Genomic DNA, 23,201 nt, shown 5'->3' on the forward strand with positions numbered 1-23,201 from the left:
CAAGACGTAAGGCTCAAATGCAAATCACTGTCCTTTAGGCAGTCATACTTGGGGAAGGTGGAAGAGACAGGTAAGAAAACAGATGACTATGACACAGTATGACAAAGGTACCGGAGTGCCTACAATATGTGAATCTTTGTGCTAAGTGCTTTGTATAAATTCTCTCGCTGGATCACCCTAATGACACTATCCACTATGTATTATTATTATTTCTCCTTTAGAGATGAGGAAAGTGAGGCTTAGAGGCCTTAAAAATCCAGCCCAGGTCACACAGCGGTAAGAGATAACGTGTTCTAAACCACTCTCCACACGGGATCCTGGCTCTGAGGCAACACATTGGAAAGGCCCTGACCGAGACTGACAGTGGTCAGGGCTTCTGGGAAGGCTTCCTGAAGGAGGAGAGGGCTCCGCTGTATGGTGAAGAATGAGGAGTTACTATCTACAGAGACAGGGAGGGGCATCCCAGGATGAGAAAGCGGCTCGTGCCAAGGCAAGAAATCATGAAAAATACTGAATCCAAGCAGTCAGCGCACAGAGAGGCATGGAGGAGTGGGGACAGATGAGGCTAGTATTAAATCATCATGAGCCTAACGTGTCATGCTGAGGTCCCGAGAAGCAGGGGTTTCTTCCTAAAGGCAACAGGAAGTCACTGGAAGATCTTCACCAGGGAAATGAGAGGTCAGATTCACATTTTCCAAAGTGTGTAGAGAATAGATTAGATTGTCATGAGGCTACCAGCAGAGAGAGCAGTCAGGAAGTGGTTCCGATATACATTACTCCACGTGAGGGCCTGAGTTAAGGTGGGGGAATAGCAGAGGACAAAAGGACCTGGGGTATGTGTGTGTGTGTGGGGGGGTGTGTGTGTGTGAGGGTGTGTGTGTGTGTGAGGGTGTGAGTGTGTGTGAGGGTGTGTGTGTGTGAGGGTGTGAGGGTGTGTGTGTGTGTGAGGGTGTGAGTGTGTGTGAGGGTGTGTGTGTGTGAGGGTGTGAGGGTGTGTGTGTGGTGTGTGTGTGGGAGGGTGTGTGTGTGTGAGGGGGTGTGTGTGTGTGAGGGTGTGGGGGGGTGTGTGTTTGTGTGTGTGTGTGAGGGTGTGTGGGTGTGTGTGGGTATGTGTGTGGGTGTGTGTGAGGGTGTGTGGGTGTGTGTGTATGAGGGTGTGTGTGGGGTGTGTGTGTGTGTGTGAGGGTGTGTGGGTGTGTGTGGGTATGTGGGTGTGTGTGTGTGAGGGTGTGTGTGTGTGGGGTGTGTGTGTGTGGGTGTGTGTGAGGGTGTGTGGGTGTGTGTGGGTATGTGGGTGTGTGTGTATGAGGGTGTGTGTGGGGTGTGTGTGTGTGTGTGAGGGTGTGTGGGTGTGTGTGGGTATGTGGTTGTGTGTGGGAGTGGGTGGGTGGTAGGGCATGTGCACCATGTGATTAGGGCAGGGGGAGAAGAGGAGGCTGGGGAAGATGATGAGGCAAGTTTGAGGAACTCCTGGACTCCCAACTACATATGACTGGGAGGCAGTGGTAAACACAGGTTTAAGTCAAGGATGCACATTTTGGAGTCGGCCTCGTATAGATGGTACTGAAACCATCTTTGAGGAGATTCACTCTGGAAGAATAATTAGACTGAGAAGAGAAGAAAGGAGCTCAAGGGACCCTGAGGAAGAGCAACATTTCAGAGATGGTGAGAAGAATCAGAACCACAAAGGAATTCACAGTGGCCCTAAGAGGTGAGAGGAAAAAGCAGGAAAAGGAAATCTCAAGTAAGGTAAAATCAAACTTTGTTATGATGAAATTAAGAGTGTTGAAATAATTACGTTTATTAGAATTTCACAGTAACTGTGCTATTTGGGTGATGAGAAGCCTTTTTGTTCTGAAGGGCTTTTCCTGGAATAAAGCACCGATAGTATTGCACAAAAGTACTTCCCTTAGAATTTATATACATTCTCATATCCATCATCTTATCTGAGCCTCACAATAATCCTGTGAAGTAAACGAGTTAAATACTATTATCTCTATTTTAATGGAAGTTGACCTTTAAAATCACAAAAGCAAATGAGAGGCCCCATGAGAAGTGTTTAAAACCATACCTTTTTAGCATTAAAGTCTGCGTCAGCATCTGCCTCAGATCATTAAGCCCCACATCTTTTAAACTGTAGAGGAAGCTGTGGGTGCTAAGGTAGATGTTGTTTATTTTTCCACTCTGCGTCTGGCAGGTCAATTCTCCGTTATATAACAGCAAAGGTTTATGACAGAAGGGAACTTTGGTGCCACCAGCCAAAATGACCTTGGATCCTATATTATAACACAGACATCTTAATGCTGAAAGCTAATAGCACACAAATCAGAAAGGAATGTTTTAATTTCACTGCAATGGAAATGTATTTCTCAGTAAATGTACAAAAAAGTGATTAAGTACCTTGTATAGTGTCCTTGTGAAAGACATAAGTGTACACCTTATCATCATCGTAGGCAATAAACACACCTTTATCCATTGGCCAGTTTTCCCAAAGAACACCTTTAATGGTTGGTGAAAAATCTGGAATCTCATAGGTAGCATCATTAACCTACAAAATAAGGATTTACAGATTTGCCCCAAGTCTGTACTTAAACCATTATCATTTGCCTTGGTAGGAAGGAGTCTGTCTACAGCCTTAGCTGGCAAAGCTTACCAAACCACATTCAACTCCGCAACACCCCAAGATAAAGGAAGAAAAGTTTCTTTTCCCATTCCTATAGGTCTGGCTTGAAAAAAACTGTAGTTATATGGAAAATCAAGGATTTTATCTAAAATTTGGTGAATTTGCAGGAAAAACTTCAAGTCTGGACACAAAACTTCAGGTTAAGAAAAAAAAGTTGAAGTTGCTCAAGATGACGGAAATTTAAACTATGAACACATTTGTGCTTAGAAAATTTTCGATAATACTGGGTACAGAAATGCTCCAACTAGAGAAGAAACAAATTAATTTGTATATGATTTGAGATCTAAATAAATTACACTGGGTATGTTTTATTTCAAAAACTTCTCTACAGTGCAATTCCAACAAACATAAACTGTAGTTACAGTAATAAAAGCTATTAAAAAAAATCAGTCCACATATTCCGATTCCACATATTCCTCAGGCAGATAGGCTTATATATATCCTCAATGTGGAGCTAAGAAACACCTGCCTCCTCTCTAATCTATCTTCCTCTCAAAATAAGAATGAAATATAAAATTCCTACAAATAATAATAACTAATATTATACAGCCATACAATACAGTATGGCCACTATTTAATATCCACATGTGGCTCTTAAGCACTGAAATGTGTCTAGTCCAAATTGAGATGTGGGGAAGTGTAAACTACCCACCAGATCTCAAGGAGTTAGTATGAAAAAAAGAGTGTAAAACATCTCATTAATAATTTTTATGTTGATTACATACTGAAATGATAATATTGGGCTAAATTAAAAATATTATTAAAATTAATTTCACCTGTTTCTTTTTACCTTTTTTAAAAAATGTGACTAGTAGAAAATTTTAAATTATATATGTAGTTCAAATTACATTTCTATTGGATAGTGTTGCTTACCAGGTAGTGTACTTATATTTAATTATACTTATTGTACTTATATTTACTTAATTTACTTTATAAATTACTTTTTGTAAATTATACTTATTGAATTTAATATATAGAATTACTTTAAGATATGTAAGTATATATATAATTTAATAGATTATAATTTAATATATTGAATTCTAATCTCTTACTCTATAAGACAGATACTATTATGCCCATTTTGCAGATGAAGAAACTGAGGCACACAGAAATCTGCCCAAAGTCACACAGCTAGTATGTTGAAGAGTCAGCATTTGAACCAGGCAGTCTGGCTCCACAGTCTATGCTTCTAACCACTATGTCATACTGACTCTCAGTTTGTAAGGATGAGCACACCAGTGCTAGATGGTAGAAATGTTTTAAAGGGGGTAACCATTTGTTAAATGCTTACTATGTGGCAGATGCTGTACTGAAAGCTTTATGTGCATTATCCCATTTAATTTTTATACAATCTACAAAGTAGGTCCTGGAACCATATTCATTTTATAGATGGGGAAACTGGGAATCCAATCAAAGTGAGAGCCCTGGAGGAAGCCAGCCTAGTCTCACACCTCTGATACCATGTGCTGACTGTGTGACCTTGGACAAGTGACTTACCTTTTCTATGCCTTAATTTCTCCACCTGTAAAATGGCAAGATAGGATTATTTATCTCTGGGGCTGCTGTAAGGATTAAAAGAAATCCCTGATATATGTACAGCATACTCAGCACAGAAATATTAGTTGTCATTATTACTAATCTCAAATCCAGGTTTGTCTGTCTGCCCATGCACTAAACTACTATACTCTATTGCCTCTGTTTATGAACTTCCTACAGTATATCACAAGTCATCCTTTATGGGTATATAGGGAGTGATGCGGTGCAAGGTTTTCATTAGGGCACATGTAAGAAAAAAGCCATCTCTCCCAATTCTAATGTATGACAGGAGTCACTTCCTTACCATCCACACAGTGAAGGAAAAGAGGTTGAATAAATGTACATATGAAGAGAAATTGCGAGTATATATGAGAATTTTAAAGAGGAATAGTTGTAGTTCGAATTATTATATACTTTCATATATGTACATCACAGAAGCAATGTTTTTCTCACTTTGAAGTTGGATGAAAAAGTAAGCTGCAATAGTAGCACACTATGACAGGGTGAGTGTTAAAATAAAAAAAAAAAATGCACAGCACTCTGGTCAAGAGTCCAAGGGCCTTAGCATAGCTTCCTCTTGTGTCTGAGGTGTGGGGAGGCTTTGCACCACAAGCTCTCCTTTCCCTTCCCTGCCAGGCTGGCCTTACTCCTAGGCAAGACTGGGTATTATTTAAAAGAGGGACTGCTCCCGTGGGTACCACACGCCCCTCGGATATCTTGTGCAACAGCCTAAAATTCTAACCTACCAATGAGACCCTAACTTGGAAAGAAGTTCACACCCAACCCCATGTTGGGTTAGGGAGGGGCTATGCCCCCGTGGAGTCATTCTTTTGTGCGGATTTGTTTCACCAGGGTTTTTCTTTTTAACTTAACTGAGTTGCAGGTTAGACTTGGAAAAGGGATTGGGGATGAGCAGCAACAGGTGCCAAAATTCTGGAACGTGAGGGTTTTAAGTTGTGATAAAGAGGTAAAGAGGGCAGAGCTTTAACTAACCCCTGCTAAACAGCTACCCTATGCCTGATAATATGTTTGGAAAAATCAGCTCACTGAAACCTCGTCCCAACCCCAGGAAGGAGGTCACACTAGCCTCTTCGACAGAAATTATCAAGGAAAGGAGAACTGTAAAAGGAGAAAGAAAAAAACATCAACTTGTCCGGGACAGGTCTTACCCCTGGCCCTTCTCCGAGCCGTCAGACCCCTCTTCTCACTCTCAGTCCTGTCCGTGCCCGCTGCACCCTGCTACCCTCTTGTGCACCCTGTCTAAACAGCAGACTCCACCCGGGGTGAACCCACATAGGAAGCAAGGCAGCTTAACTTCCTTATACCCTGTTCCAGAAAGGGAATCTCTACAGACCGAATTTCCTTATTAAGTAGAGGGAACGCAAGGTCATCTTTATATTTAGGTCATTTTTCCTCATTTGTTCTGTGATCGAGAAATGGGTTGAATAAGAACTAGAATATTAGGAACTTGGCATAAATAATTCAGACACCCATGGAAACCTGTTACATTTGTCAAAGAAAGAAAAGAAAAAGAAAAAAAAATGAAGGGAAGATAAAGAAAGGAAGGGAGGAGAGGAAGAGAGAGAGAGACAGAAACGGAAGGAAGGAAGTCTTTATATCTAGGAGAGTGTATTGTGAGGGGAGAGCTGTCTTCATTGAATCATGTCTTCACTGTGAAGCACAGACGAACAGTTATTAAGAGTGGGTCCAAGAGCAGCTGTAGGCTGTGTGAACTGTGACCAACAACATACAAGTCATTAACTGGATATCAAAAGTAAATGAAAAATTCAAGTACAGTAGATGATGTAAAAGCACAACATTTCCTTTATCTAAATCTATTCTCAAAAAAGTTAAGGATGTTTAAAAATAAGAGTAACTAAGTCTAAAAATGGGTTCATCTGTTTTCAATCACCTAATACAAAAATACCTTTCCTTTATGTTCAGGATCTTTAAGGGAAGAGGGAAATCAACTGAGGTGGGCAGAAAGGACAGAGAACAGTCCCTGCCCTCTGAAGCTATTGCATTTCTAGAGAGAAAACTCATGTACCTGAAGATACACTGTAATATTGTGCAGTAAATAAGGTTAAAAATGGTGCAGAATATAACAACTATTCTTTCCACTAAAAAAATCTCTCTGAAGATTTTTAACACTGAAAAATGGCAAAATAATGGAAAAACTTTTCTTGATGTAAATAGTCATGAAAACGGATCACAAATATGATATCACAAACATGATAACAAAGTACTACAATCCTTGGCAAGGTTTAAGAGAAAATGATCTTACATATGGAATATATTTTAAAAACACTTTTTTCTTCATATGTTGCATGTTTTAAAAACAAGCATTTGAAAACTTTTCTCGACTTACTGGACAGTAGACATATCCATCACTTTTTTCATCAATGAAAACTAATCTGGTCCCATTTGGGTCAGGAAAAATCTTTTTCACACTGACAGGATGTCGATAATCATTAACAAATTGCCAGTCTTCAATGTAGAAATACTGAATGACACCAGTCTAAAAAAAATACAGTCATAGAAATAAAAGGTTGTCAAGAAAATACAGACTTTCAGCATTTATGTTAAACATATTTCCTAACGTAAAGAAAAAAATGTCATATTTTTGATCAAGGAAGAATCTAAGAATAATATTTACTATATGAGCAAAGTACAGACCTAAGAAAATTAGTAAAATGAGAATGCACATGTGATTCAACAGTCTATTAATTCTAACATTCTTAGTGATATTAAAGCTTAATTGATTTTTCAGATTTTCCACTTGCAAGAAATACCCTTATTGTTTAAGAGTGACTTTCAAGTCACGTTACTTTAAATATTTTTGCTGTTAATTAATAAATTAGAAAATTAAGTTTAAAATAAAAAATAAACCAAAACCCACCAGATACAATCAATTGTAGTTCTATATGTTAGCAAAGAACACGTAGACATCAAAATTTAAAAATGTATCATTTACAATCACTCAAAAAAATTAAATACTTAGGTGTAAATTCAACAAAGCATGCATAGGATTTGTGTGCTGAAAACTAAAAAACACAAATGAAAGAATTAAAGAACATCTGAATAAATGGAGAGGTGTACTGTATTCATGGATTGGTGTCATAGTAAACATGTTACTTCTCCTGAACTTATATACAGGTTTAATATAATTCCAACAAAAATCTCAGGAAGATTTTTTTGTAGACACAGACAAGATTATTCTAAAATTTATATGGACCAGCAAAGGAACTAAAATAGCTAAAACATTCTTGAAAAAATATAGTGGGAACATTAGTCTATTAAATTTCAAGACCTTTTTTTATAGCTACAGCAATCAAGATTCTGTAGTACTGGTGGAGGGATAGACACATAGATCATTGGAATACACCAGAAAAGCCAGATTATTTGTTACCAGGGATTAAGGATGAGGTGGGGGCAGGAGGAAAGTGGATGTGGAGATAAAACAGCAACATGAAGGATCCTTGTAGTGACAGAATTGTTCTGTATCTTGACTATTAATGTCAATACCCTGGTTGTGATATGCAATGTAATATTACCATTGGGGGAAACTAGGAAAAGGGTTTATTAGGATCTCTCTGTATTGTTTCTTACAACTTCATGTGAATCTACGTTGATCTCAAAATAAAAAGTTTAATTGAAATAAAAACACATGATAATATCTTGATTTCTATTCAGGCCAAGATGGAATAACAGACGTGATTTAACTTTCCCACCCAAAATGACCAAAAATAACAGGCAAAATACATGAAAAAACAGTTTTTACGATATTGGAATAAGGCAACAAAGGAAAATGATCTCTGAGAGATGGGAAACAAACAAACAAGGTAAGTCCTGTGAATGCTCCAGCTTTCACCTTGAGAGAGTTTTCAAGCCATGGCAAAGGGAGGAACATGATTCCCTGAGGTGGGACATGATTCCCTGAGGTGAGGAGATAGAGCTGAGAATCCAGTGGGGGCAGGGAAGGAGGCGGCTCGACTTTGCAGGGTATAGTGCCAGAGAGGAGAAAGCTGCACTGAGAGAGAACCTTGGAGATCTTCAGAGGGTCTACCTTGAGTCTTCAGCAGAGAACTAATCACTGCATAAATATGAGAAAACTGCTGAAGCCAGGAAAAAGAACCATCCAAAAGGATTAGAGTGAACAGTGACTGGCACTCACACAGGACTGGGAACAGTGACTGTTCCCAACAGCCAGACAGGAAAACATAATTCATGGGATATTGGGTAGAGTATTCAGGAAGATCTTGCCTCAAAAGTGGGAAGTAATTAGCTGTAGACTAAGCAGTGTTTCACACCTACCTAACAAATCACAAAAGCAGACTCAAAAGGGTCAAACTGTTTCCAAGCAAATTAACTGCATCCCAGAACAAAGCTCAAGAGTATTTTTAGGAATACAAAAACATCCAGCACCCCAAAAGGTAAAAGTACCATGACTGCAAAGAAGTAGGAAAACATAACCCATATTAAGGAGAATAACTGATCAATCAAAACTGACCCGGATATTAGAATTAGCAGACAATGTAACTAAAACAGTTAATATCACTGCATGGCATATGTTTAAAAAGGTAAGTGGAGACATGGAAGATACAAAAACAGACTCTAATATATCTTCTGCAGGTGAGCTACCATGTCTGAAATGAAAAATACGATGGATGAAACTACTGGCAGATTAAACATGACAGAAAAAAAGGCTAGTGAGGGCTTCCCTAGTGGCGCAGTGGTTGAGAATCTGCCTGCCAATGCAGGGGACACGGGTTCGAGCCCTGGTCTGGGAAAATCCCACATGCCGCGGAGCAGCTAGGCCCGTGAGCCACAACTACTGAGCCTGCGCGTCTGGAGCCTGTGCTCCGCAACAAGAGAGGCCACGATAGTGAGAGGCCCGCGCACCGCGATGAAGAGTGGACCGCACTTGCCGCAACTAGAGAAAGCCCTCGCACAGAAACGAAGACCCAACACAGCCAAAAATAAATAAATAAAAAATAAAAATAAAGGAATTCCTTAAAAAAAAAAAAAAAAAAAAAAAAAAGGCTAGTGACCTTGAAATACAGCAGTAGAAATTATCCAAAATGAAACTGAGAAAAAAATTTAAAGAGCATCAACTGTGGGATAATTTAAAGTGGTTTAATATATGTATAATTGGAGTTTCTGAAATTGGAATGCAAACAGAGGGAGAAAACAATATTTGAAGAAATAATGGCTGAAAATACTCCAAATTTTATTAAAACTATAAACCTGTGGATTCAACAACCTCAAGCAAAGAAATATGAAGAAAATTACATCAAGACAGATCACAATCAAATTGCTCAAAACCAGTGATAAAGTATTAAAAGAAGCCAGAGGAAAAAGACAGCTTACACACAGAGGAACAAAGATAAAGATGACCAATTTCTCATTAGAAATAATGCAGAGTCAAGAAGACAGAGGAGCAACATCTTTAAAGTACTGAAAGAAAAAACTGTCAACCTACAATTCTATATCTAGCAAAAATATTTTTCAAAAATGCAGGTGAAATAAAGATGTTTTCAGACATGAAAGCAAAAGAATTCATCACCAGCAGACCAGCACTACAAACAGTGATAAAGGAAGTCCTTTAGTGGAAGGAAAATGATACCAGCTGGAACTATGGATCCACATAATAGAATGAAGGGCACCAAAAATGGTAACTATATGGAGAAATATATAAGATATTTCTTATTATGTAAATCTCTTAATTGATCGTTTAAACAAAACTAATATCAGTGTATTATGGGGTTTATAATACCTGTAAAAGTAAAATGTATGACAGCAACAGCAGAGGTAGGAGGGGACAGATACTATTCTAATAAATGAACTTATACTATTCACTATACCTTACAAGGTATAATGTCACTTGAAGGTAGCCTGTGATAAATTAAGGATGTATACTACAAAACCTAAAGCAACCACTAAAATAAGAGTTGTAGCTAATAAGGTCAATGAATGAGATAAAATTGAATAATAAAAAATACACAATCCAAAAGAAGGCAAAAGAAGAGGAAAAAAGCAACAAAGAAGAGATGGGACAAATAGAAAACAAATAGCGAGATGGTAGATTGAACCTAAACACAGAGATAATCTCATTAACTTCAAAAGTCTAAACAACATAATTGGACTTCCCTGGTGGCGCAGTGGTTAAGGATCCACCTGCCAATGAAGGGGATATGGGTTCAAGCCCTGGTCCAGGAAGATCCCACATGCTGTGGCGCAACTAAGCCCGTGCGCCACAACTACTGAGCCTGAGTTCTAGAGCCCACGAGCCACAACTACTGAGCCCATGTGCAACAAATACTGAAGCCCGCATGCAGAGCCCGTGCTCTGCAACAAGAGAAGCCACCACAATGAGAAGCCCGTACACCACAACGAAGAGTAGCCCCAACTCGCCGCAGCTAGAGAAAGCCTGCGTGCAACAACAAAGACCCAACACAACCAAAAATAAATAAATAAATAAATTTATTAAAAAAATAAACACTGTAATTAAAAGGTAGAGTTTGTCAAATTGTGAGAATTAATATGGTGCCTACAAGAACAATATTTTACATATAAAGACACAAATGGTTAAAAATAAAAAATGGAAAAATATATACCAGGGTAACATTCTAAAAAACTAGAATGGCTATATTAATATCAGGCAAAGTCAATTCCAGAGCAAAGACTATTGCCAGGGATAAAAAGGGTCGTTTCAAAATGATAAAGGGGCTAATTTATGAAGAGAACATAACCATCCTAAATGGTTATGTACCTAATAACAGAGCTTCAATACACATAAATAAAAAAATTTACAGAACTGCCAAGAGAAATAGATAAATCCACAATTGTAATCTGAGTTTTCAATACCATTTTCTCAATAATTGACAGAACAAGTATATATAAAGTTGCAGAAGTCTTGAACATTATCAACCACCTTGATCTGACATTCTAGAACAGCATATTCTTCCCAAATACACAAGAACATTTACCAAGATAAATCATACTCTGTACCATAAAGTAAGTCTCACAAATTTAAAAGGATTCAAGTCATACAAAATATGTTCACTGACCATAACAGGACTAAATCAGAAATCAATAACAGAAAGATCTCTGTAAAATCTCGATTGTTTGAAGACTAAACACGGGACTTCTAAATAACCCATGAATCAGAGAAGAAATTAAAAGAGAAATTGTAAAACATTTTGAACTGAATAAAAATAAAACACAACATATCAGAATTTGCGGGATGTTGCTAAGATAATACTTAGGGGAAAATGTCTAGCACTAAGGGAGTATATTAGAAAAGAATGGTCTCAACTCAATGAACTCAGCTTCCATCTTAAGAAACTAGAAAAAGAACAAATTAAAGCCAAAATAAGCAGGAGAAAGGAAATAAAGATCAGAGCAGAAATCAATGAAACAGAAAACAACAGGAAAATCAATGAAACAAAAAGTTGCATTCTTCTAAAAGACTGATAAAACAAAATTGATAAACCTCCAGGCAGACCAATCAGGAAAAATGACACAAATTACCAAAATCAGGAAAGAAACAGGTGATATTACTACAGATTCTACAAATATTTAAAAGGATAATAAGGAATATTATGAATAATTTTATGTCTATACATTTGATAAGTTAGATAAATGGACAAATTCCTTGAAAAACACAAACCACCAAAGCTCACTCATGAAAAAAACAGATAATCCAAATATTTTGATATTGATTATAGGAATTAAATTTATAGTTTAAAACCTTCCCACAAAAAAAACTCCAGGCCCAGAAGGCTTCGTAGGAGAACAGCTCCACCATGGCACCTGGCTACTTTGCAATGCCACAGAGTCAAGGCTCAACTGTAGTCTGACCCATGTCTTGGCAGAATCCTCTGTTATCTTACAAGGAACATGGTGAGATGGGCACTCTTGTGAAAATCTGTCACCGAGTCATTTCTCATCCACCTCTCTGTCTTGTGGGAGACTTCCATAAGGAATTTCTCAGCTGCTTCCCTGGTTCCAATGATGTCCAAATCATCTTGGATTGTCCAATTCATCTTTCTTAGTGTATAGCTGCAGAGTATAAACTGCTTAGTTGTAGCAGAGTTGAGTCCTCCACCACAGAGTGCCTAGAAGAGCATCTGACCCCTTCGGTTTGGTATTATCCTGTGGCACTAAGGGTGTGGGGAGCTCTAATAACATGATCTTCCCTTGCTGTATACATCTATTTGGGACTGTTTCCTCCTTACCAGCTGAATCTATGGAAGTGCAGCAAGCCAACCTAGCAGGTACTACTCAACTGCTGCTAGGAATTGCTTGATCACCCAATAGGCTTCACTGGCACATTCTTTCAAACATTTAAGCAAAAAACAAACAAAAAACAAAACACTAATTCTAATCAACTCTTCCAGAAAATTGAAGATGACTAACTCATTCTATGATCATTACCCTGATCATTACCCTAAAATCAGACAAAGGCATCATAGGAAAAGAAAACAGCAGACCAATATCCCTCATGTACATAGATATAAAGATTTGAAATAAAACTTTAGCAAATGAATTCAACAATGTATAAAGAGAAGAATACATCATGATCAAGTGGGGGTTATCCCAGGAATGCTGGGTTGGCTTAACACTAGAAAATTAATTAATATAATCCACAAATTATAAACAAACTAAAAAAGAAAACCCATGTGATCATTTTGATAGATGGAGAAAAAGCATTTGATAAAATCCAACATCCATAGAAATTCTTAGTAAACTAGGAATAGAAGAAAACTTCTTCAACCTGATAACAGGAATCTGTAAAAGACCTACAGCTAACATCATACTTAATGGTCAAGAACAAGACGAAGACATCTACTCTCATCGCTTCTATCCAACAATGTACTGGAATAGAAGGCAGATTGAAAAGGAAGAAGTAAAACTATCTTTATTAGCAGATGACATGATCATCTATATAGAAAATCCAATGGGATCTACCAAAAAAAACGCTACTATAACTAGTGAGTTTAGCTAGGTTTCAGGATACAAGATGAATACACAAAAGTCAGTTGCATGTCTATATGCTAGAAATGAATAATCAGAAACTGAAATAAAAAAGCAATACCATGTACAGGAGTACCCAAAATACGAAATACTTAGGTATAAATCTGAAACAAGATGTGAAAGACCTGTACACAGAAAACTCCAAAACATTGCTAAGAGAAATTAAAGAAAATCTAAATAAATGAAGATATATAACTTGTTCCTCGGTGGGAAGACTCAATATTGTTAAGATGGCAGTTGATCTGTAAGTTCAACAATGATCCCAATAAAAATCCCAGCAGGCTTTTTGTAAAACTGGACAAGCTTATTGTAAAATTTAAATGGGAATACAAAAAATTGAGGATAGCCAAAACAACTTTGAAAAGGAAACACAAAAGTTAGAGGGCTAACACTACCTGATTTCAAGACTTATTATAAAGCTACAGTAATCAAAACAGCGTGATACTGATGTAAAGATAGATAAACAGATCAAGAGAATGAACAGAGAGTCCAGAAAAAGATCTGTGCATTTACGGACAATTGATTTTTGACAAAAGTACAAAAACGGCTCAACAGAATAATAGTGTTTTCAACAAACATTGCACGGAAAAAACCCACAATACTTTGATCCATATCTCACAGCATAAACAAAAATTAACTCAAAATGGATGACAGACCTCAATGTAAAACATAAAAGTTGAAAGCTTCTAGAAGAAAACATAAGAGAAAAACTTTGTGACCTTGGGTTAGGCAAAAATTTCTTCGATATAACACCCAAAGCACAACCTATAAAAAAATTAATTGATAAACTGGACCTGGTCAAAATTTTTAAAATTCTCCTCTTTGAAAGACACTGTTAAGAGACTGAAAAGACAACTCACGCACTGGGTGGAAAATACTTGTGAAGCATATATCCGATAAGGGACTTGAATCCAAAATGTGTGAAGAAACATCAAAGCTCAATAAGAAAACAAACAATCCAATTAAGAAATGGTCAAGGGCTTCCCTGGTGGCGCAGTGGTTAAGAATTCGCCTGCCAATGCAGGGGACACGGGTTCAAGCCCTGGTCTGAGAAGATCCCACATGCCACGGAGCAACTAAGCCCGTGCGCCACAACTACTGAGCCTGTGCTCTAGAGCTCGCAAGCCCCAACTACTGAGCCCATGTGCAACAACTACTGAAGCCTGCGTGCCTAGAGCCTGTGCTCCGCAACGAGAAGCCTGTGCACCACAACGAAGAGTAGCCCCTGCTCGCTGCAACTAGAGAAAGCCCGCGCGCAGCAATGAAGACCCAATGCAGCCAAAAATAAATAAATAAGTAAATTAAAAAAAAGAAATGGTCAAAAAACTTGGACACTTCACCAAAGATATACAGCTAGCAAATAAGCATATGAAAAGATGTTCTACATCATTAGTCCGTTAGTGAAATGCAAATTAAAATCATAATGAGGTATCACTACACACTTTATTAGAGTGGCTAAAATGTAAAAGACCGATCATATCAAGTGTTAGTGAGGATGTAGAGGAGTTGGAGCACTCATACACTGTTGATGGGAATGTAAAATGGTACAACCAATTAATTTAGAAGAGTCTGTCAGTTTCTTAAAAGGTTAAACATACATTTGCTATATGACATATCATTCTACTTCTAGGCATTTATCCAAGAGAAAAGAAAGCTTATGTCTATACAAAGACTTGAACACAAATTTGTTTACAGCAGCTTTATTTGTAAATATTCCAAACTGGAAGTAACACCAATGTCCATCCACAGGTTCATGGATAAGCAAATTATGATATATGCATCCTGTGGAATACTACCCAGCAAGAAAAAGGAATGAACTATTGACACACACACCAACATGGATGAATCTCAAAATAACTATACTGAGCCAGACAAAAGGAGTGCCTACTATATGATTCCACTTATATACAACTCTAGAGAAGACAAACTCATTTATAGTGACAGAAAGCACTCAGTGGGGAGGGACGGGAGGAAGGAATCATAAAGGGTCATGAGAAAACTTTTTGGGGTGTTGAATATGTTCACTATTTTGATTAAGTTGATGGTGTTTTCACAGGATATACATATGTCAAAACTTATCAAATTATAGACTTTCAATAGTGTGGTTTATTGTATAACAATTATACTTCAATAAAGCTGCTAAAAACCCCTGATATTTTCAGAATCACTCAAGAATGAGATATTTTATAAGAAAAAAAGATTTTGTAACTATGTGTGGTGATGGATGTTAACTAGAGTGTTACCATTTTGCAATACGTACAAATATTGAATCATTATGCTGCACACCTGAAACTAATATAATGTTACATGTCAATTATATCTCAATAAAAAAAAGAAACTGAGGGCTTCCCTGGTGGTGCAGTGGTTGAGAATCTGCCTGCCAATGCAGGAGACACGGGTTCGAGCCCTGGTCTGGGAGGATCCCACATGCCACGGAGCAACTAGGCCCGTGAGCCACAACTACTGAGCCTGCGCATCTGGAGCCTGTGCTCCGCAACAAGAGAGGCTGCGATAGTGACAGGCCCGCGCACCGTGATGAAGAGTGGCCCCCGCTTGCCACAACTAGAGAAAGCCCTTGCACAGAAACGAAGACCCAACACAGCCAAAAATAAATAAATAAATAAATAAATAAATAAATGAAAGAAACTGAGATAGAGATAAATGCTACGTTATTGGCAGATTACTGCACTTTGAGTTCTTACTTCACAATGCTGTGTGGCACGGTGGGAAGAGTAGCTTTTCCATTAGAAAATCTTGCTTGTTAAGTCCACCTCTTCTACAAACTTACTAACCTCTCAATCTTCAGTATCCTTATCTCTAAAACTTTCCTGCTTATATATTTACGATTATATTTACTACTTATTTACCATATCATTTACCACTTTACCTGATACATGAAACCTACCCTACTTGTGTATATTAGCTCAAAGACTCATTATTTTAGGTCAAACTTAAATTTAAAAAGTCTCTCTTCTGGCAATAAGCATGTTTAAAAATATGCTCGGTTTAAAAAACAGTATGAGGAAATGGAACCTTTGAAACAGTGAATAATTGTTCTCTAATGTGGAAAACAATGCCTTTTTTTTTTTTTTTAAACCAACTTTACTGAATTCTTCTAGAGGCTAAGCAAGGTAAGAGGTATGATATGCTTTGAAAAACTCTGAAAACTTTTTACAAATATAAGATGCTATTACTAAACTATGTTTTATGTATATGTGGCTAATGTAATATTTAGGAGTACAGGGTATTGGTGGTTCCAAAGACCAAAAAATTGAAGTGGGATTCTCAATATTCAATTAATTTTAATTAAATGCCCACTAAATGTAGGCACTGGAGAGCTAAAGTTGAATGACGTGTCTTACATTTGTCATCAAGTTAAATCCTTAAAGCATCTAAATGAGGAAAATGAGGCTGGGAGGCGTCAAGCAGGAAGTAGCAAGTAAGAGAGCTAGTATCTGAGCCCAGATTGTCCAGACTCCAAAGCCGCTGTGCCATCAAAATTGCTTATAGTTACAAAAGCACTTGACACTGGCAAATCATGCCACCTATGTGCTCTACATAAGTATATAATGTTTATAATTGCACATATGATATCTATATATGTATATAAACACATATATAATAAACAAATTACAAAGTAAAAATGAGAAATTCCCCCATGTCCTATATTAAGGAAGACAATACGTACATCTGTGCCATAGATGAGGAAATCACCAGTTAAGGCATGACATAAAATACGGCACTTATCATCCACTGTTGGGAAAAGTCGAGTCTCACGTTCTTCTTGAGCATCCAACATTTCACTTTCTATCTAAAACATAAAGAATAATAGTGGATCATAGATTTATCTGAATAAACCTGGTTTGCAACATCTAAGGGGTAGGGGAGAGTCTTTCTCTTAAGTTCAGCTAAACATTCAGACTCACCAAACTATCACAGACCAGTTTACTCAGAAAGATAACAGGAAGGAACCCAGCTTGCCAGCAGGGCACATTAAACATCCCTTTTAATGGGAATAGTCTCCGCAGCAGGCTCTGCAGTTGTCTAGTAGCTAGTCTCTTTGGCTTCTCAGAAGCAAAGAGCCAAGAAACAGATGTGGGAGATGCCCTGGTTGAGAAGCCCCATATTTTAGGGGCCAATATCTCTTGAGCAACTCAACAGGCATAGTTTCAAGATCCCCACAAGTGACATGCCCAAATACATGGGTCAGTGCATTCCAGGAAGCCAGACGTATGGCATTCCCATCAGTTTTTACAATTTACTTATAGTTCCTCCTAGATGCAGTTTACACAGTCATTTTTACCATAAGCAATGTTGTGAGTAGCACAGCTGAAACTCTGTCAGGTTTCATGGGAACAGAGCTTGGGAGTTAACTGAACAGCTTGTGCAGAAGGGTAAGGAGTTCTGTTAATCCTTTATCCGTATCTGGCTTTCTAGCTAGTCTGTCATATGGTTGCTTCTTTATTTTTTTTATTTTTTAAAAATAAATCTTTATTTTAGAATGCTTTTAGATTTTTAGAAAAGGTGTGAAGATAGTAGAGTTCTCATATACCCCAAACCCGGTTTCCCCTATCATTGACACATTACATGAGTATGGTACGTTTATCACAAATAATAACGAATATCGATACATCATTTATAACATAACTCCATACTTTATTCACATTTCCTAGTTTTTACCCTAATGCCATTTTTTTCGTTTGTTTGTTTTTTTAACATCTTTATTGGAGTATCATTGCTTTACAATGGTGTGTTAGTTTCTGCTGTATAACAAAGTGAATCAGTTATACATATACATATATTCCCATATCTCCTCCCTCTTGTGCTCCCTCCAACCCTCCCTATCCCACCCCTCTAGGTGGTCACAAAGCATATGGTCGCTTCTTGACCAAAGTTCTTGATAATAAAACATTAGGCTGTTCATCACTTACCTGAGCAGGCCTCAGGACATCAAAATTATACTTACCAAATGTAACTGGACTTTGCCTTCAAAAAGTGCAGCTGCATAGTCAGAATGAAGGCAAACGCTGGCTACTGTCCCCAGATACTCCACATCTTTCAATTTTTTAACAGCTGCAGCAATTAAATCAAAACCAAACACATAAAATATAATGATCTAATTAATGATTTGCAAATAAGTTTTAAACGTGTGCCTTTGCAAGAATATTCTGAACCTAAAATTTTTATTTTAGCCATTTTAAAGAAAATCTTAGTTGCCATATAAATTTGCCTTCAGGAATTTCATAGTGGTTCACATGAAACAAAGTAATGTAAAATAAAATCACATGCAAAACAACCAAAAATTAAACCTTAGTGACAGTAAGCTTAATAGAACATCTAAGGATAATTCTCAGGTTGGCTCTGTTCCTGAGGGATATCTGACCTCCAGTGGGGAAAGGGGTGGAGAGGAGGAAGGAGGGGAAGAAAAAGCAAGGCTCCCTTCAGATGCTAATGGTCATTTTTCAAAGAATAAAGCGGGGGAGGGAATCAACATTTACTAAGTACCCACCAGACCAAGAAGTGCCTAAGAAAGACCGTGTGCAAAAGCAGATCACACATTTTATTTCATTTTTTTTTTTTTTTTATAAATTTATTTATTTTATTATTTTCTTTTTTCTTTATTTATTGTTTCTGGCTGTGTTGGGTCTTCGTCGCTGTGCGTGGGCTTCTCATTGCGGTGGCTTCTCTTATTGCGGAGCACGGGCTCTAGGCACATGGGCTTCAGTAGTTGTGACGCACGGGGTTAGTTGCTCCGCGGCATGTGGGATCTTCCCGGACCAGGGCTCGAACCCGTGTCCCCTGCACTGGCAGGCGGACTCTCAACCACTGCACCACCAGGGAAGCCCCCATTTAATTTTCCTCATAAGTAGAAGAATCCTCATTTTCCAGATGAGTAAACCAAGGCTCAGAGGGGTAAAGAATTTGTCTACAGGCACCCAGCTAAAAGGGGCAGAAGGGAATTTGAACCCAGGGCCCAATTCTAAAGATCACACTCTGCCCCACTATACCATGGTGTCTTCACAACAAAGGTAAAGAATAAAACCTTTCCAAAATTTATGCAAATTTTTTAGAAGATTTGCAAAACCATTTAAGCTAAGAAAGAGATGTCTGAAGAAAAAGAGTGAAAGACTTGGTCTTAAAAGAAACTATCAGTGCTTCCCAAATAAAAACAAATTATATGCTAGATAAGAAAACAACTGGATTTAGACTTGCCGTTCTCTCCAAGGACATAAAACCAAGCTCGATTATTCATTCCCACAGCCAGATGATAAAGCCCTACTGCTACAAAGTTGGGTTCCACATCCACAGAAACTGTGATTGGTAGCTCCTATAATAGAGAAAAATAACAGTAGTTAACCGCTGAAACTGTTTTGATTTTATTAATAAATAAAAGTAACACCGTTTTCATACTCCTTCAACAGGATTGGCTATGGTGACTTCAAGGAGGGAGGTGAGATATGCAATCCTGGTGCTGCAGGCATCCCCGAGGATAGGGAGCTTGGTCAGGAAAACATGGAGCGATCCCCTCTGGGTAGACAGTGCCAGCAACTGACCATCATCTGTCCAGGACAAGGTGCCCAACCCTGAAATAATGGACATAATAAAGGATTATTCAAAAACAGAGATACTGTTGCAGGCAAACAAGCAACTGTCTTCACTTAAGCTGCCAGAGGCATAAAAATTTTCAAATTTTAGAAATAGTTTAAATAGTCTTTATTTAGACTAGGACATTCATCATGGATTGGCTTATGAACATGAGCCCTGATTCATTCAACACTGGCTCAAAGGGAAGGTATGTAAGAATTTAGTTTTTGCAACTGGATTTGGGATAAAACGCACCAGAAATCTTTGAATCAAAGTGGACTTATATGCTTCTAGTCAAGGAGTATGACTCAACATAATTACTAAAATAAGGAGGCTATCTTAGGGAACTCTAGTAAAAGGTGTTCATTTTATTCCTCTTATAATTAATGCAAACCATACAGTAACACATTACTTTCTGTAATCGAAACGATAAAATGTCAATCTGCTACAGAAAAATCGGTACCTTTATTTTCATCATCCAGGTTGATTATAGCATACATGTCTTTTAATTCTGCCAAGTCATGGATTTTAATGCTGAAAAATAAAAAAAAGTCCTTTAAATATGAGCGCTAAGTTAAATTGTTTTTGTTCACAAACAATTATAAGCTATGGAACAGGTCAGTGTTCTTCAAAAAGGGATGTACAGGAGGATCCACTGGGTTAAGGTAAGAAAATATTAAATTTTCTATATTTAATTATATTTTATCCTTTAAATTTTTGTTTGTTTATTGGGATGTGGGGTAGGGTTGTGCCTAGTACATTTAAGTCCATGATGCATTGAGTTAAGTTTTGATTAAGGTGTGAGGTTTAGGTTCAGGTTAATTTTTTTGGTGTATGCATCTCCAACTGCTCTAGCACCATTTGTTGAAAAGGCTATTTTCATTCTATTTAGTTACTTTTGCATTTCTGTCAAGAATCAGTTGTGCATATTTGTGTGGGTTTATTTCTGGCTTCTCTATTCTGTTCCCATTAATCTATGGCCTTGATTACTGTAGCTACATACTAAGCTTTAATATCAGGTAGAATTTTATTGTTCTTTTTAAAAGACTGCTGTTAGCTATTTTAGGGCCTATGATTTTGCATATATATTTTAGAATAAGCTTTCTCTATCTACAAAAAACCATGCTGGGGTTCAGATATGAATTTCATTAAATCTATAGATCGATTTGGAGAGAACTGGAATCTTTATTGTGTTGAGTCTGCCACTCAATGAACACAGTATGTCTCTCCATTTATTTGCATCTTCTTTGATTTCTTTCAGCAGCATTTTGTAATTTTCAGCATACAGAACTTGTACATATTTTGTGAAGTGTGTATCTAAGTATTTCATTTTCTTTGGATTGATTAAAAATGGTATATTTTAAATTTGGTTTCCACATGTTCATTGTTAGTACATAGACATGCAATTGATTGTGTGTTGATCTTGTATCTTGCCACCCTGCTGAACTCACTTATTAGTTTTAGTTCTAAGAGTTTGTTTGTAGATTCCTTGGGATTTCCTACATAGACTATCATGTCACCTGCAAATAAAAAATAGTTATACTTCTCCCATTCCAATCTGGATGTGGTTTATTTCTTTTTCTTGCCTTACTGCAGTGACTAGAATGTCTAATATTAGATTGAGTTAGAGTAATGAAAGTGGATATCCTTGCCTTGTTCCCAATCTTAGGGGGCCAGCATTCAGTCTTTCACCGTAGAATATAATGTTATCTATAAGTTTTTTGTAGATGTTCTTTATCAAGTTGAGGTAATTCCCCTCTACTCCTAATTTGCTGAAAGTTTTTATTATGAATAGGTGTTAGATTTAGTGAAATTTTGTGTGTGTGTGTCATTTGATGTGATCATATGATTTTTCTTCTTTGACTGATGATATGGTAATTACATTGATTTTTGAATGTTAAGCCAGCTTTGCATACTTGGAATAAATCCCACTTGGTCATGAGGTACAATTTTTTTTTACATTGCTGGATTCAGTTTGCTCAATTTTGTTGAGGATTTTTGTGTCTAAGTTTATGAGAGACAGTGGTCTCTAGTTTTCTTTCTTTTTTTAATACTATCTTTATTTGCTTTGGTATAGGGTAATACTAGCCTTATAAAATAAGTTGAGAAGTGTTTCCTCCTCTTTCTGAAGAGATCTTGTAAAATTGGTGTTAATTCTTTTTTAAATGTTTGGTAGAATTCTCCAGTGAAACCATCTGGATGTGAAGATGTATTTTTCAGGAGCTTTAAAATTATTATTCAATGTCTTTAATGGTTACAGAGATAATTCAGATTATCTATTTCATCTGGGTTGAGTTTTGGTAGTTAGTGGCTTTTGAAAAACTGTTTCTTTTTTTTTTTTGGAATATAGTTGATTTACAATGTTGTGTTAGTTTCAAGTACACAGAAAGGTGAATCAGTTATACATATACATATATCCACTCTTTTTTAGGTTCTTTTCCCATATAGGTCATTACAGAATATTGAGTCGAGTTCCCTGTGCTATACAGTAGGTCCTTATTAGTTATCTATTTTATATATAGTAATATGTATATGTCAATCCCAATCTCCCAATTTATCCCTCCCCTCCCTTCCCCCCTGGAAACCATAGGTTTGTTTTCTACATCTGTGACTCTATTTCTGTTTTGTAAATAAGTTTATTTGTACCATTTTTTTAGATTCCACATATAAGCGGTATCATATTTTTCTTTCTCCGTCTGACTTATTCACTCAATATGACAATCTCTAGGTCCATCCATATTGCTGCAAATGGCATTATTTTGTTCTTTTTTATGGCTGAGTAATATTCTATTGTATATATGTACCACATCTTCTTTATCCACTCCTCTGTCGATGGACATTTAGGTTGCTTCCATGTCTTGGCCATTGTAAATAATGCTGCAATGAACATTGGGGTGCACGAATCTTTTCGACCAACAGTGTAGGAGGGTTCCCTTTTCTCCACACCCTCTCCAACATTTATTGCTTGTAGATTTTTCTGATGATGGCCATTCTGACTGGTATGAGGTGATACCCCATTATAGTTTTGATTTCCATTTCTCTAATAATTAATGATGTTGAGTATCTTTTCATGTGTTTTTTGGCCATCTGTATGTCTCCTTTAGGAAAATGTTTATTTAGATCTTCCACCCATTTTTTGATTGGGTTGTGTTCCCTATCTTCTAAGTTGTCAAATTTCTGAGTATAAAGTTGTTTGTAGTATTCCTTTCTCCTTTTAATGGTTTTCAGATCTGTAGTGATACCTCTATTTCACTCCTGATATTGGTGATTTGTGTCTTCTCTCTATTTTTGTCATCCTTGCTAGAGACTTATCAAGTTTTTTCAAAAATTCCAGCTTTTTAATTAATTTTCTTCCTAT

At 37.2% G+C, this 23,201-nt stretch overlaps 1 protein-coding gene across 3 annotated transcripts in view; it reads right to left on the bottom strand.

The window, feature by feature from the left end:
• WDR19 (WD repeat domain 19) overlaps nt 1-23,201 on the bottom strand; it is an 83,836-nt gene that overhangs the window by 39,467 nt on the left and 21,168 nt on the right. For all 3 annotated transcript variants that reach the window (XM_068543090.1, XM_068543089.1, XM_068543091.1), the window contains exons 10-17: nt 20,307-20,377; nt 19,670-19,842; nt 19,472-19,586; nt 18,225-18,331; nt 16,947-17,069; nt 6,588-6,737; nt 2,401-2,548; nt 2,072-2,276 (exon numbers count right to left, since the gene is read on the bottom strand). In XM_068543090.1, coding sequence (XP_068399191.1) covers nt 2,072-2,276; nt 2,401-2,548; nt 6,588-6,737; nt 16,947-17,069; nt 18,225-18,331; nt 19,472-19,586; nt 19,670-19,842; nt 20,307-20,377 — 1,092 coding nt within the window. The remainder of the gene's footprint in view (nt 1-2,071; nt 2,277-2,400; nt 2,549-6,587; nt 6,738-16,946; nt 17,070-18,224; nt 18,332-19,471; nt 19,587-19,669; nt 19,843-20,306; nt 20,378-23,201) is intronic.

The sequence above is a fragment of the Eschrichtius robustus genome, chromosome 4 (assembly GCF_028021215.1).
Source record: "Eschrichtius robustus isolate mEscRob2 chromosome 4, mEscRob2.pri, whole genome shotgun sequence".
Taxonomy (NCBI): domain Eukaryota; kingdom Metazoa; phylum Chordata; class Mammalia; order Artiodactyla; family Eschrichtiidae; genus Eschrichtius; species Eschrichtius robustus.